At 42.9% G+C, this 15,629-nt stretch overlaps 1 protein-coding gene across 1 annotated transcript in view; it reads left to right on the forward strand.

Moving 5' to 3' along the window:
- The first annotated feature begins 207 nt into the window (after nt 1–207).
- The window catches only part of PLB1 (phospholipase B1), a 117,907-nt gene continuing 102,485 nt past the window's right edge, over nt 208–15,629 (forward strand). Inside the window, exon 1 of the mRNA XM_070428921.1 lies at nt 208–269. Coding sequence (XP_070285022.1) covers nt 215–269 — 55 coding nt within the window. The 5' untranslated portion in view covers nt 208–214. The remainder of the gene's footprint in view (nt 270–15,629) is intronic.

Consider the following 15,629-nt stretch of genomic DNA (forward strand, 5'->3'; position numbering starts at 1 on the left):
GGGAGCCCAGGTCCATCTTTGACCCATCCGCCCTGAGAAATCTTCTGCCTAAATGTTAATATTTATCATTTACAGCCGCCACTGCCCCCTTTCAAAGGTGAACACAGTAAAATTTATGACAGGCGCACTATCAGACAACAGGCGCATAAAAGGAGTGACAGCCCATCTGCGGAAACAATTCACCCCTGACCCGCGACACCTGGAGGATTCCGGCATGGGGCCGCGGCCACACGCTTTCCTGCTGGGGCTGCTCCTGCTTCTGGGGCCAGGTAAGTCTGCGATGGGTGGGCCTGCTGGTGGCCCGCATTGCTGAGACATGGAGCTTCGGAGAGGAACGTGTCCTTTTCATTAGCACAAAATGCACAGTTTGGGCCCAAGCAGGCTGGAGTGCTGCGATGAGGTGCTCAGGGCTGGGGCCAGAGGCAGGTGAGAAGGGACATGGTGTAGGGCAGTGGTCGGCAAACTGTGGCTCGAGAGCCACATGCGGCTCTTTGGCCCCTTGAGTGTGGCTCTTCCACAAAATACTGACTTCTGCGCATGGGCCACGAAGTTTCAATCACACTGTCCGTGCATGCCCGCACATGGTATTTTGTGGAAGAGCCACACTCAAGGGGCCAAAGAGCCGCATGTGGCTCGCCAGCTGCAGTTTGCTGACCACTGGTGTAGGGTCACAAAGACCTGGTTTCTCGCTCTCTGTGCTGTGCGGCCTAGGACAAGTGTTCCCTCTCTGAACCTTGATTTTTTTTTTCTTCTTCTCGACCGTAACATGGAAATGCCATTGCTAATGATAAGCACATTTTGATCGTGCTATTTATGGCTTTCGTTTTGGCTGCAAGGACAGAGGAAGGCAGATTTCAGGCTGATGAATTCTAAAGGACTGCCCACATTCTTGAGTGCTGTTGGCCCTGATGGGAAGAGTGGGCTACCAGGCAGGGCTTGGGTTTCTCCCGACGCCAAGGGTTAGGAGAAGGTTGTGCCTCTGCCACAGTCCCTCTGTGCCCTTTGTCACCCAACCCCTGGCTCTCCCCTCCTCCCTTTGTTTAGAAAGACAGAATCCTTCAAACTGAGGAGGGCTTTAAAGGTGTCATGTCAGCCCTCCAGATGAGAGGCCTAGGCCCGGAGTGAAAGCACTTCCCTGGAGGCTACAGAGGAAAGGAGTTGGCAATGGACAGCAGCCCGGCCTCGCTGGGTGCAAGTGCCGGTCCTGCTGCTCACCTTGGACTAGTCAGACACCCTCTGAGTCTGGGGCTGTGTGTGCGAAGTGGGGAGGATTGAGGTGGGGGGTGTGCAAGGTGGGTGGGGTGTGAGGTGGGGGGTGCAAGGTGGGCAGGGTGTGAGGTAGGGGTGCAAGGTGGGTGGGGTGTGAGGTGGGAGTGCCATGCCTGCCGTACTTATTGCACAGGTGATCGCATTCCCTAATTGCTAATGAGGCTGCAGTGCTTCTTTAAAAAAATGTTTGTTGAACATTTGAATTGTTCTTTCATAAAGTACCTGTTCAAGCGTGTCTCCCATTTTTGTAGGGGTTTGTCCTTTCTTCGTTGGTTTTTAGGAGTTTTTGTACATGCTGTGCACTTGCTCTTTGTTGTTGTAAGTACAGCAGATATTGTATACTCTGAAGTTCATCTTTCCACCCTCTTTAAGGAACTGTAGACGAGCAAATTCCTTAATTCGGGGCGGGGGTCGGGGGGTGGGGAGTGAAAACCACCCAAATGAGAACAAATGGAGGCTGTTTATTCAGAGGTGGCTATAGCAAGGGGTCCGCCACTGTCACGTGTGATGGGCAGACTCCAAGGCAGGCAGGGGCGTGGGAAAGCTTGACAGTGAGAAGGGGGAGGCTGCAGGGGTGCTCTGGTTGGAGGCTGGAGGCCTCCGAGGTGATCCCTTTGGGGAACATATCTGGCTTCCTCAGGTTGGTCCTGAGTAGGAAGCAGGGACAAAAGTAGGGAAGCTGCAGTCATGGGCCAAGTCCCGACTGTCTAGGCCAGTGATGGCGAACCTTTTGAGCTCGGCGTGCCAGCATTTTGAAAAACCCTAACTTAACTCTGGTGCCGTGTCACATATAGAAATTTTTTGATATTTGCAACCATAGTAACACAAAGATTTATATTTTTGATATTTATTTTATATATTTAAATGCCATTTAACAAAGAAAAATCAATAAAAAAAATGAGTTCGCGTGTCACCTCTGACACTTGTGTCATAGGTTCGCCATCACTGGCCTAGGCTGAGGTTGGTGGTCGGGCTTCTGGGCTAGGCTGCTGCAGATGTGTGGGCGCTCGGAGTTCCATTGTCAGCTGTGGTCTGGCCTTTGTTTGTATATTCAGTCTCTCTATTTCCAAAGTATTTCATCTTTTCCTTTATGGTTTGTGCTCTCTGCTTCTTATCGGAGAATCCTCTTCTGCCTTGCAATCATGAGGCTATCCTGTATTTCCTTCTGAAAACGTTATGAATTGATTTTCTCTTTCGGGTCTTTAATGCATCTGAATTGACTTTTGTGACGCGTGGGAGGGACAACCCCAATTATATATCATAGTTTGCATGCAGAGGCCTACTTGTCTCGGCACCATTTACTGAGCAGTTGTTTCCGCACAGCTCTAACAAGCCGCCTCTGCTCATATATAAAGGATTCCTATGTGCCTGCATCTGTTTCAAACTCTGTTTTGCTTTATTAGGTCATTGGTCTATCCCTGTGCCAATAGCACGTTGTCTTAATTCTATAGCTTTATAGTAAGTTTTATTATTCGGAAAAAACAAGTCTCTTTTTCCTTTTTTATTTGTTTTGTTGTTGTTGTTGTTGTTAATCCTCATTCGAGGATATTTTTTCCATTGATTTTTGGAGAGAGTAAAAGGGAGAGGGAGAGGGAGAGGGAGAGAGAGAGACATTGATTGGTTGCCTCCTGAATGCACCCCTACCAGGGCCAGAGAACATGCAACCAAGGTACATGCCCTTGACCAGAATCGAACCTCGGACCCCTCAGTTCGTGGTCTGACACTCTATCCACTGAGCAAAACTGGCGAGGGCTATTTTTCCTTCTTTTTAAGGAGTGACTTGGCCCTAAACTTTCATATAAATTTTACTATCAATGTGTCAATTTCCACCAAACAAAGGAAAAACCTGTTTGGATTTTGATAGAAATTGCTTTGAAATCTATGAACCAAGTTGGGGGAAATAGAGATCTTCACCATATTGAGTTTTCCAAACCATGAGCATGTACTTAGATCTTTAATGCTTCTCAAAGTTTTATTGTTTTCTCTGTTCAGGCCTCGCATATGTGTCTCAGGCATATGACTTTTGTTGTATGGTAAACAGATTTTTAAATTTTTATTTTGAAAATGTTTGCTATTGGTGTCTAGAAATAAAATTGATTTTTATATATTGATTTTGAACCCAATTAAACAAATTTTTAATGTTATCTGTATATTCTTTTGGATTTTCTATAGACACATCCTGCCAATAATGACAGGTTTTGTTGCTCTCTTTTTAATCTCTGTACCTTTTCTAGCTTTTGCCTTACTGTGCTGGCGGGTACCTCCATGACAATTTTTCACAAAAGTGGTGGTTGGATGTATTCTTATCTTATTCCAAAGGTGTTTTTTTTTTTTTTTAAGAGTGTTTGATGTTTTGTCAGAAAGTACGGTGTTCACTTCTGACTGTTCTGTAGATAACTCTTTATGAAACCCAGAAAGCTCTATTTTATTCCTAATTTTCTAACAGTTTTTAAAAAATCATAAGAGGATGTTGAATTTTATTGAATATTTTTCTGCACTTATTAAGATGATTGTATGATTTATTTCTTTAATCTGCTACTGTGGTGAAATAAATTAGTTGACTTATCAGTCACTGATTATTAGATTCACCAAAGATCACACATTGCATTTACTTGTCCTTCCTCTTTAATCTCTTTCAATCTAGAACATTTCATTAGGCTTTTTGTTTGTTTTTTTGTGTCATTGAAAATTTAGGCTGGCTTTTGTCGTGTGCACTTCAATTTGGATTTGCCAAAAAATTTCTTTATCGCTAGAATCAGATTAAACTCTAGGGCAGAAATGCAACACAGATAATGTTGCCTCCTAGCTGTGTCACATTAGGGGATACACCTGATGTTGGTAAATACCCTAATTGGTGATGTTAAATTTCATCATTTGTTTATGGTGGTGTCTGCCAGGTTTCTCCCTTGTATGGTGCCTTCTCCCTTGTATGGTGCCTTCCCCCGTGTGACTCATGTTATCTGCAGGGAGATGCTGTGGTACCCTGTGACTGTTCTTAAGCCCAATGGTATTTAGCATCCACTGATGATTCTTGCCTGAATTGATTATTACCATAAGTGTAAATTGGTGACTTTAAAATGTCTATTACCTCTTCTAATATTGTTAGTTGGAATTCCTCCGTAAAAAAAGAGATTCTCTTCTCTTCCCCACTCTTTGCATGTTTCATCATTTTAATATAAAATGGACATACAGATTCTTTTCTAAATCAGTGTGTTATAAGCCAGTCCTGCCATTATATATTTTGATGCTCAAGTTATTACAGATTTGGCTGATGAGAGCTCCTATAAGTTGATTCCTGTGTCCCCAGCAGTCTTTTTTTTCTTTTGTTAATCCTCACCCGAGGATATTTTTTTCCATTGATTTTTAGACAGAGTGGAAGGGAGGGGGAGAGACAAAGAGAGAGAAACATCAATGAAAGAGAGACACATTGATTGGGTTGGGGATGGAGCCTACACCCTGTCCTTGACTGGAAACAAATCCGAGACCCTTCAGTCCATGGGCCAGTGCTCCAACCACTGAGCCAAACCAGCTAGGGCCCCATCAATTTTTTAAGCACTTTTTTTTAACTTAATGGAAGAAGGTATTTCAAGCTAATCTTGTATTTTTTCTGTCTCAACCATGCAATTAGCCATTTCTTCTAGGTTCCAATTGGTAGGGGATTTTGTTTAGAAACCAAGGTCTGGGTGCTAGGGGTATTCACTGCTGCTGGAATGTCATTATGTCTCAGCCCTCTCAGTGGACAGAGCTAAGAAAAAATAGTTCATACAGTCATCTCTAATTTTAGTTAGAACTAGTCTTTTGTCTCCTTCCCCCATTCCAGATCTGTTGGTGTAACCAGTGTTATAAATATCAATAAATTTACTCACTTGCTAAATCCTAAGATATATACATCATAATTTAGAATTATTACAGCAGTAACACCACCACCACCAAATGAAGTTCTTTGTCTTAGACTACATATATCCCACTCAGGGTGTCTAATCAAAACACTTTGTTCAAAATCACATGCATTAATTTTTTGTTTTCTTTGTGTGGTTATGTTCTCTGTTTGACATATAGTCAAGTTTGTCTCTGTTTGTATTCAGTTATAAGGTTTCTCCTGCTCTTATTGATTTTTACTTTATTTTTAAAAATATATAACATATTAACATGGTTCAAAAATCAAAACTATGTGAACAGATAACCTCAGAGAAGTCCCCCTCCCCTTCCCTAGCCTTTCCATTCTATTCCCACCCACCCCTATAGGTAACCAATTTCAGTATTTTCTAATCAATGTTTCTTTTTACAAATATATTATTATTTTTTTTCATTTTTGCACAAAGATAACCTACTATATACATTTTCTGCATCTTGATTTTTTTTTCACTTAACAATGTATCCTTAAATGTTTGGTTGGTTTCCTAACTTTATACGCCATGTCTTCTAGCTTCCCTTCCAACTTCAGCACCTTTTTGCCTTTCTATGCTGCATTCTGAGTAATTTATTGTGACATGTGTCCCTGTTTGTTTATTCTTTCAGTTGTGTCCAATTTGCTATTAAACCTGAAGCTCTCAAAATCATTGAAGATTTTGAAAATTGACTTTACTTTCCAAATTTAATTTACATGTAGTTACCAAGTTCACGATATTATTTTTTAAAATGATTCTGTGTTCCTACAAATACCCTCAAGTGTATCTTTTTCTAAACATAGTTTTAGAATATGTGTCTAATAATTTCAGTATCCAAAGTCTTTGATCTAATTCTGCTCTATTTATCTTTTCTGCTAATTTTTGTTTTAGTCAATGTTCCTGTTTCTTTCTGTGCTTGATTTTTTTTGTTTTGTTGTGAGCTGTTCAAACTCCTTAAAAAAATTATTTGTGAGATTCTTTGAGGCCTAGGATAAAAATGCCTGTGTTCAGGGACTATATATGTGTCATTCTGTCGGGCACTGGGGACATTACCATTGGAGGATCACTTCAAACTAAGCTCATGGTGTGATCTTTTGAACAGCCAAGCTCCACATTAAGCACAGTGCCTATATAACAGCTCCCCTTTACAAGGGGTGTACAATTAATTTGCCCAAGGTCATCCAGCTAATAAGTACAGGAGTCAGAATTCAGTCCTGAGTCAGAGTCCAGAGCTGGGACCCTTGACCACCACCCTGCATTACAGTCCAGCCTCAGGGAAGAAAGAATCACAACCGGGCTTTATTGAAGCTTTAACATCGACAAGCAACACATAGGAAAAGCTCTGAAAGTTTGGGTTTATAAAACTGAAACATCATTATCTCAAAGCTGCAATTGGCAAAAGCAAGTTAGCAAAAAATCACCGTTTCTAAGAAAAGACAACTTGCACCTGAATTTCGTTTTCCTGGAAATGGTCAGAAGCTTGCCAGGAGGTTGTCATGCCTTGGCAATGCCCCTGTGCCGGGCACATCGCCGCAAGGCCAGAGGTGGGGGCAAAGAAGTGTCTCTTCTGTTATTAGAACAAGGAAGCTGGTCAATGTTCATTTTACAAGGGCCCAGCGTCCTTCCTCCTTCCTGGAGGTTGCTAGCCCAGCCTTCTGGAAACGCGGTCGTGCCACATAAGAGTTGGAAGCAATCTTGGAGAACTTCCGGCGGCCCAAGTCCTCCCAGTTTTTGATAAGAGACAGGTGGGGACTTGCTTGGGTCATATACCTAGTTGGTGGCATCCCCACCCAGGTATGGGATTTTCTCTGGAGGCTCAGGAGTCCTGCCTGCCTGGGATGTCATCTGTACCTTGTACATTTTTAGGACTTTATTGTCAATCATTTTCATCCAGCTGCATTTTTGCTACTGTCAGTCAACTGTCTGAGCACCCTTCTAAGAACAGGAGTTAGGCTGAGCCTGGCTGGTAGATCATAACCCAAATGTAAGGAACCCTCTGGGGAGAGAGAGCTGATCTGCATAAAATCACTGGAGTAGAATTAAGTACCAAAATAGGTGCAAGTAGCTATAATGAAAACAGTAGGATTCAGAGAACCGAGAGATGAATGTGGGCTGGGGAAGTTTCATGTGGGAGGTGAAACTCGATTGAGCGCTGAAGGCTGAGTGGGATTAAATAAACACAGAGGAACAAGGAGGACAAACAAGTGTGGGGAGCAGCACCGCCAAAGGCAAAGTGGGGGCCCAACACATGGGTGTGAGGAGCAGGGAGCAGGCCTGGTCTGGACTGCAGGGTTGATCTGGGGAGGCAATGAGTTACATAAAGGGGAATTTTGAAATCCCAAGACAAGGAGAACAATAGAGATGATCATGTCTTCCAGTTTGAAGAGACTTCTGAAACGATTTAATCCAAATCTTTTCTTTCACATTGACGAAAATGGAACCCTAAAGAGGTAAAGTGACCAGCCCATGGTCACCCAGCACTCCAGAATTTGAATTTGCTAGAGCGGAAGTGGGGGGCTATTACAGGTTCTTCAGCAGGAAGTAACCTAATGCAAGTGGTGTTTGGGGCAAGATGTGTCTGTTAGCTTCAGGCGTAAAAGGTCATGAGTCGGAAGACACAGCACACTGGTGAATCAGTGTGCCCAGCTCTGGAGAGGCCCGGCAGCTAGTGTGCGGGGCTCTGGGAAGGCCCAAGCATGGCAGTGAGAGACTGCTCCTTTCTTCCCACCAGAAGTTCCCAGTCGTCTCCGGGAGGAGAGCTTCCTGAGGGGGCACACAGTTCCCTGAGAGTCCCTTCTGGTTGGAGCTCACCAATCATCATCCCTGCCCACTCCCCCCACCCCCAGCTTTGAGGATCCCTTGTCCTTCCCCTTTAATGTTTGGCCCTTGGTGGCTGCCGCTGGGAGGGGTCAGGGAGGATGTTACTATAGGAGGAGTTGGGGCTCCAGGTGCTGCCCAGGCACCACCTGTTCACTCTCACCCGGGACCCTCTTCTTCAGGGTGTTCCTTCCTGGTTCTGGGTCTGCCTCAATTGTCCCCAGGAGGAAGTTGGGGGAAAATACAGTCTAAAAGCAAAGCATTCCTGTCTGAGGTCATAAAGTCAGTCAACAGCAAAACTCACGTCAACTTGGGGTATGTTCTCTCCTGTTAGGGTGCTCCCTAGAGCCTCCTTGCCGGTCTAGGGGCACAGGGTGTGGTTGTGGGATCTTGGGTGACATCAGTGAATGAAGACATGAGGGTGCACTGGTCTCTGGTTGGAATGGGATCTGTAATGGGTGGTGGTGTCTCCCTGTGGTCGTCAGCACAAGACGTGGAGTATTTAGAGAATGGTGGCTTGGCACTGTCCACATCATCTCTAATGCTTCTTGTAATCTCATCAGACTAGATCAGTGGTCGGCAAACTGCGGCTGGCGAGCCACATGCGGCTCTTTGGCCCCTTGAGTGTGGCCACGAAGTTTCAATAGCACTGTATGTGCATGCCTGCACGTGGTATTTTGTGGAAGAGTCACACTCAAGGGGCCGCAGTTTGCCGACCACTGGACTAGAGGTTGTGTCTACCCAGGGGCTGTGATGGTGTAAGTCCTATTGGCCACAGAATAAATTCCCATATGCTGGGAACTGGGGTTATAGAACAACATCCATACTAATAAGCCTTTTTATAACCTTGTAAAAGGGCCCTGGTGTTGGGGAAAGCATACCAGAGTCGGTTAAGGAGACTCGAGCTCCACACATGACCCTTTTATTAACTTGCTGAATGGTCTCTGGCGAGTTTACGAACCTCTCTGGGTTTTAGTGTCTAGAGGTATTAAATGAGATGACCTCAAAGATCCGCCTACCTCAGCCATTCCAGAATTCTCAGACAAACATGCAGAGGTCAGACTAGCTACCCCAGAAAGGTTCTCTGGCCCTCCGTGTCACCTTCCACTGACTATGGCATGTGACTCCCCAAGCTAACATCCCGTGTTCCTGGGAGCACTGGGAATTCTCGTGCTGGAGCAGCAGCCAGGCGTGACTCATGGCTTCTGACTCGGCACTCACAGACAGTCATGTGCCTGCTCACAGGTGGCCAGCAGCAGCCCAAAGGCCCTGGATGCGAGTGGGAATGACAGTGAAAGCCCAGCAGCACAGTCCAAAGGAGTACAGGGGACAGACACTGGCTGACTTGGACCCTCCCCTTCCCAGCTCACCAGGACAGCTTGCTGCTCAGTGGGTGCAGTGGGGGGTGCAAGGCCTGCCCTGCCTTCAGTCTGTGTGAGCTGGCGGAAATCACCTCACCTCTCTGAGCCTGTAAAACATGCCCACAGGACCCTATCTACCTACGCTTTGGGGTTGCTGTGAGGACAGTATACACTTTCAAAGAGCCCAAGAATATAATGTACACTCAAGAGTGGACTTAAGGCCACATGTGTTGGCCTTGACCGTCCTCCCCACTGCCCGGGGCAAGCAGCTTCCTTTCGTCCAGAGAGACCATTCACCCCTCGCATGTGTACAGCCCTCTCGTTCACAGCACTTTCTTCTTCTTCGATCCTCATGACAGCCCCATGAGGAAGGAAGGGAAGCCAATCTCACCCCCACTTTGTAGATGAGGAAATCCAAGTTCAGTGAGGGGAACCCTTGATCAAGGTCACAAAATGGCAGGGCCAGTCCAATCTGCATCTCTGTGTTGTGGGGCTATGCAGCAGGCGATGTGTTGAGAATCACTGCTCCAGAAGGTACTTCCCTGAGGGAGAATTGCGTGTGACTTCTGGGAGCCAAGGACCGAAGCTCTAAGGGCCCTTTGTCAGCTCCAGGCCCTCGTGGTGGCTGTATCCACTGAGGGTGATTGATCTTAGCCAAGCCTGTCTCTTAGAGTGTGCACAGATGTCTTTCTCTCTCATGCCCATCAGGGTGGAAAAGTACATGTTTTTTCCCTTACTGACCTTATGGAGGTGGGATTTTTTTGGAGAGCTCTAAGCTTTTCATAGATCCATGAGCTTGGGCTAAAACAACCTTCCAAAAGGGGAAAATTCCCTTGGGATTCCTGGATTGGGTTCAGTCAGGTCACAGGTGCCTTGACAATTTTTCCCACAGTGCCTGAGGGCGCTGCAGGAATAGGCAAGAAACTTTCTTCCCATTTACCTGATGGAAAGCAGAGAACCGGAGAGAGGGCCCATGCCATTCCAGGGTTCAGTGGGGACAGGACCAAGGGGTCCGAAGTTTCCATGTGGGTCTTCAGGTCTGGACATTAACATTGATTCCAGGTGGAGCCTCTTTGTGACACCCCAGGGCAGTCAGTTAATCATGGATGATCGAGATCTTCAAGTTGAAAACGTGAACTATATAGTTCTATGAGGAAAACCCAGAATATGAGCCGGGAAGGGTCTGAAAAATGGTCTAGGCCAGTGATGGCGAACCTATGACACGCGTGTCAGAGGTGACACGCGAACTCATTTTTTTGGTTGATTTTTCTTTGTTAAATGGCATTTAAATATATAAAATAAATATCAAAAATATAAGTCTTTGTTTTACTATGGTTGCAAATATCAAAAAATTTCTATATGTGACACGGCACCAGAGTTAAGTTAGGGTTTTTCAAAATGCTGACACCCCGAGCTCAAAAGGTTCGCCATCACTGGTCTATGCTAACCATCTCTCTGACACGGAATTATAATAATCATAACGAGCAATTACTGCATCTTTACCATGTGTCAGACACCTCCCCTTAGCATCTCTTTTCTGATTTTCCCAAGTGATCTGACTATTTAACACTTTCAGTGTATCCTACCTGTTCTATGATCTTTTCTCCTTTATTCTTTCTTTTTTGCTTCAGTTCCACTACCCTACTCAACATTATTAGCTCACCGATTATACATTTTTTTTGTTATATTGGCATTTAAGATTACAACATACATCCTTGAGTTATTGAAGTCTAATATCAGTGTAACTCCATTTACTCCAGCCAAATCTGCTCACACAGCAATGTTTCATATATTTTAAACTTCACACTATATTATTTTTATTATTTATATTGGTGTTGGCAAGCTTTTTCAGTAAAGGGCCAAATGGTAAATATTTTAGGTTTTGTGGATCATATATGGTCTCTATCACATATTCTTCTTCTTTCCATCTTCTCCTCCCCTTCCCCCCAACCTTTTAAATATGTAAAAGCAATTTTTATCTAGAGAACCATACAAGAATAGGCTGTGGACAGAGTTGACCCTATGGGCCATAGTTTTCTGGCTTCTGTGGGGTTTTTTTTACAGTCAATATTATTTTGGATTTCCCTTTACATTTATTCTTTCTGTACTTTATTCCATGCTTCCCTCTAGAAGCATTTTCTTCTTAGCGTTTTGAATGTGTCATTCCACTGTCGTCTGGCCTCCATTGTTTCTCATGATGAGTCAGCCATTAATCATCATGTTGGTCTCATATATTCAAAAAGTTGCTTTTCTTCTGCTATTTTCAAGATTTTTTCCCCCTTGGCTTTAGAACTATGCCTAGACATAACATTTATTATAGTTGATGTGTCTTGATAAAATTCCCTTTGCAATTTTCCTACCTACTGTTTTGTTTTTATACAGCTTCTTCTATGTATAGCTCAATATTTTTCATCAAATGTGAGAAGATTTCAAGTCATTATCTCTTCAAATCTTTTTCTGCCTCTTTCTCTCTCTGATTCTTCTAGGAATCATTACCTGTATGTTTATATGCTTGACAGTATACACAGATCTCTGTTTATTTTCCCCTCTATCTTTTTCAGAAATGTGCTTTCTATTGGTCTCTCTTTACACTTGGATTGCGGGAAACGAGTTAAGTCGGCTCGCGTGAATTGCGCGTACTCCGCGGGAGCCGTCTTAACTCGGTTCATATAGATTTGCGGTGGAGTGCGGGAAACGTGTAAACTCGGGCCGATTGTAACTGCGTATTACCAAATATTTGTTTGTTTGCCGTTCACAAAGATACCTACCTGTGTATGCGAACCGTTTCATACCCATTGGGGTAATAGGTATCATAAAAATCCCTTGTAAGTAGAGAACACTTTATGGCGCTGGTCGAGTACAATACCGTTAGGGTACCAATGTATTGTTTTCTCATTTTATAACCGATATCCCTGGATATCTCACCATGCAAAGAGAATAGTTATTGAGAAATACTTCTTGTGTCCGGACGTCTTTAGTTTTGAGTTTTGTGAATATTATTACGTGTTTAAATATTTAAATATATTGTGATAAAGACATTCATATAGAATTTTTTAACCAAATAAAATAAAATCGTTCCGCAAAGTGTTCGCATAATAATTATTTTTTTATATCAGATATCTATCGGAGTACCGCTATTTTCAGTTAGTATTATTTTTATTTGCTTTAACCTAGAATGTCGCAGCATTCAGACTATAGTGATGATGAGTTTTGTGCAGACAAGTTGTCCAATTATTCTTGTGATAGCGATCTTGAAAATGCGAGTACAAGTGTTTTGAAAAATATCATACGCTAAAAAACTATTAATTTCTATTTGTTTTGATTTATTATGAAAATTTTATTTTAAACTTTAAAAATATGTGTATATTTTTAGGTAATAAGTATTTTTTGGGTTTTTCGTATTTAGTTTATATATATCGAATTATTTATGTACTGAATAGATAAAAAAATGTCTGTGATTGAATAAATTTTCATTTTTTACACAAGAAACCGAAAATTTCATTTCAATCAAACCCATACTTCAAAAGATATAGGCATTTTAAACTAACTCTGCTTTTGCGTGGGAAACCTAAATAATTGCCCGCGCCATCTTATATTTTGGTGGGAAATTCACCCGACACCGTAGTGTTTACATTTACAGATTCTTCTGCCATCTTAAGTCTGTTGCTGAGCCCATCTAGTAAATCCTTCAGTTATTGTACTTCTGAGCTCTGGAATTGATTATAAGTATATATTATATCTATGTAAATATATGTAAAAGAAGATATATATATATATCTCTTCTATTTATTGAGTCTCTAGTCTACATGTTTTTTCTGTAGTTCTTTGAACATAATTTTTAAAAAAATATATTTTATTGATTTTTTACAGAGAGGAAGGGAGAGAGATAGAGAGTTAGAAACATCGATGAGAGAGAAACATTGATCAGCTGGCTCCTGCACATCTCCTATTGGGGATGTGCCCGCAACCCAGGTACATGCCCTTGACCGGAATTGAACCTGGGACCTTTCAGTCCGCAGGCTGACGCTCTATCCACTGAGCCAAACCGGTTTTGGCTGAACATAATTTTTAAAAGTCTTTTCAACCCATAGCTGCCTTGAAGACTTGGCCTGCAAAACCTAACCGTGAGCCCACTCAGAGCCAGTTTCCATTCATTGCTCTTTTTCCTGAGCACAAGCCTAACTTTTCAGGTTTGAGGCATTTCTAGAAACTTTTAGTTTATAACTGGACGTATCCAATAAAATTTAGCAAGTCTGGATTCAGCTTTATTTTCCTGGGAGTCGTTGGAACTTGCCTGGACTTAAATCGTGGAATCAGTCTCCCTCACCTATCCTGCCACTGATGTCTTCTTTGCTCAGTTTATTATTTCTCGTATTTATTTTTTTAACCTGGAATCCTAGGGGCTCATGCCTGGGTCTGCATGGCTTCGTGATCAGCCAATGGTTGGATAGAGGTCATGCCCAGACACCTAGCGTTTGTGAGGTTCTGTTTATTGGTCTGTGAGTAGATTGGAAAATAAACACAAAGTTGCAGCCAATTCTCATTTCTCATTCCTTTACTTGTACGTGGGGCTCTGGCAGCTTTCTCCACCACATACATAGATTTCCAGTCAGCCTGGCATATGTGAGAGCACATTTCAGTGCTCATTGCCGGGGTTTCCCTGTTAAATATCTGGTCCGTTCACCTCTATCCCAAACGGGGAACAAAACATCAGGCTCACAAAGCTGCAGACATTACCCATTTATTCCCACTTTAGTCCACCACTTTTCACTTTCTGTTGCTTGTTTTGTTTTTCTCTCTTGGTTTCTGTTTATTGTGTGTTGTCTCCTGGGAATTGTTTTTATTATTAAACGACAGGCATTGTATATGAAAAAGCAGAAAGATAATTTCATGTTCTGGGTGTTGCTATCTTTTTCCATCAAGGCTTTAGTTTTGCTTTTGGCAGGTGTTTAGATAGAGACAGATCACCTTAATCTAATCTGGAACCAGGCTGTGACAAATATACGCAATGGAATCTACCTGTTGCGAAAGCATGAATGGACCCAGAGGGTGTTATGCTAACTGAAATAAGTCAGATAAAGACAAATACCATATCATTTCACTTATATGTGGAATCTAAAGAACAAAACAAACAAACAAACAAAATAGAAACAGAGTCAGAGATACAGAGAACAAACAGACTGATGGTTGCCAGAGGGGTGGGGGGTTGGGGGCTGATTAAAAAGGTGAAGGGATTAAGAAGTACAAATTGGGAGTCACAGAATAATCACACTGAGATGTAAATGACAGAAGAGGAAATATAGTAAATAATGTCATAATAACAATGTATGGGGCCAGGTGGGTACTCAGAATATTGGGGGGACCACTCTGTAAAGTACACCATTTTCTAACCACTATGCTGTACACCTGAGACTAATACAGAATAATATTGAATGTAAACTATAATTGAAAACTAAAACAACAACAACAACAACTAAAGCAAACAAGAAAGCCCGGCTTTAGTGTTTTTGGAGGCTGGTCTGTTTCAAGTGCATCCCTACTCCCAGGGGCTAGCTCTTCGAGTCCCAGCTGAAAGCCCGGGACATTTCCCGCAGCCCCTCTTCCTGACGGGCATGGAACTCCAGTATCTCCCCACCTCCGTGGAACTGCCTGAAGCTTCACAGCTCAACAGCCTCCTACCTGCTGATATCTGTGGCCTGTGATTTGGCAAATGCTTCAAGGGTAAAAACAGCATCAACTGTTGGGCTTACTCTCTTTACTTCTCTTTGGCTCTGGACCCCTCAAATTCTTGCTGCATTTATGACTCTCAACAGCTTCTCTCTCTCTATCTCTCTCTACCCCCCTCCCCTCCTTCCTTCCCTTCCTCCCTCCCTGCTCCTCAACGTGGAAATGCAAAATAAACTGTCTGCAGAGGAAAGAAATAAGGCCCAGCATAGTTCAGAATAGTTGCAGGAAAAAAATGTAAGGATCCATCAACTGTCTTCAAAAATAGCCTCTTTGAGCCCCTTTAAAACCTTTTAGAACTGGAGTTAGCAGATAGGATCTCTCAACCCAGCCCCGACTCTAAAACAATTTTTCCCTTTTGCTGTTATAAAAGCATACTAATAATCACATCTGCCTCCCTGGATTGTTTTGATGGTGAAGCAATAGCACCATTTACCAAAATTAACCTGTTTCAATATATACTTTGCGTAGGCAGTGGGCTAGATCTTCTGCTTGTATTATTTCTTTTTTTTTTTCTGCTTGTATTATTTCATTTAAAATTTGTATAGAGTTCTGAGTAAGCTCGCTATCA

This window comes from Myotis yumanensis, unplaced genomic scaffold (genome assembly GCF_028538775.1).
Source record: "Myotis yumanensis isolate MYYU_CA2020_CCGP unplaced genomic scaffold, mMyoYum1.0.hap1 SCAF_11, whole genome shotgun sequence".
NCBI classification, from domain to species: Eukaryota; Metazoa; Chordata; class Mammalia; order Chiroptera; family Vespertilionidae; genus Myotis; species Myotis yumanensis.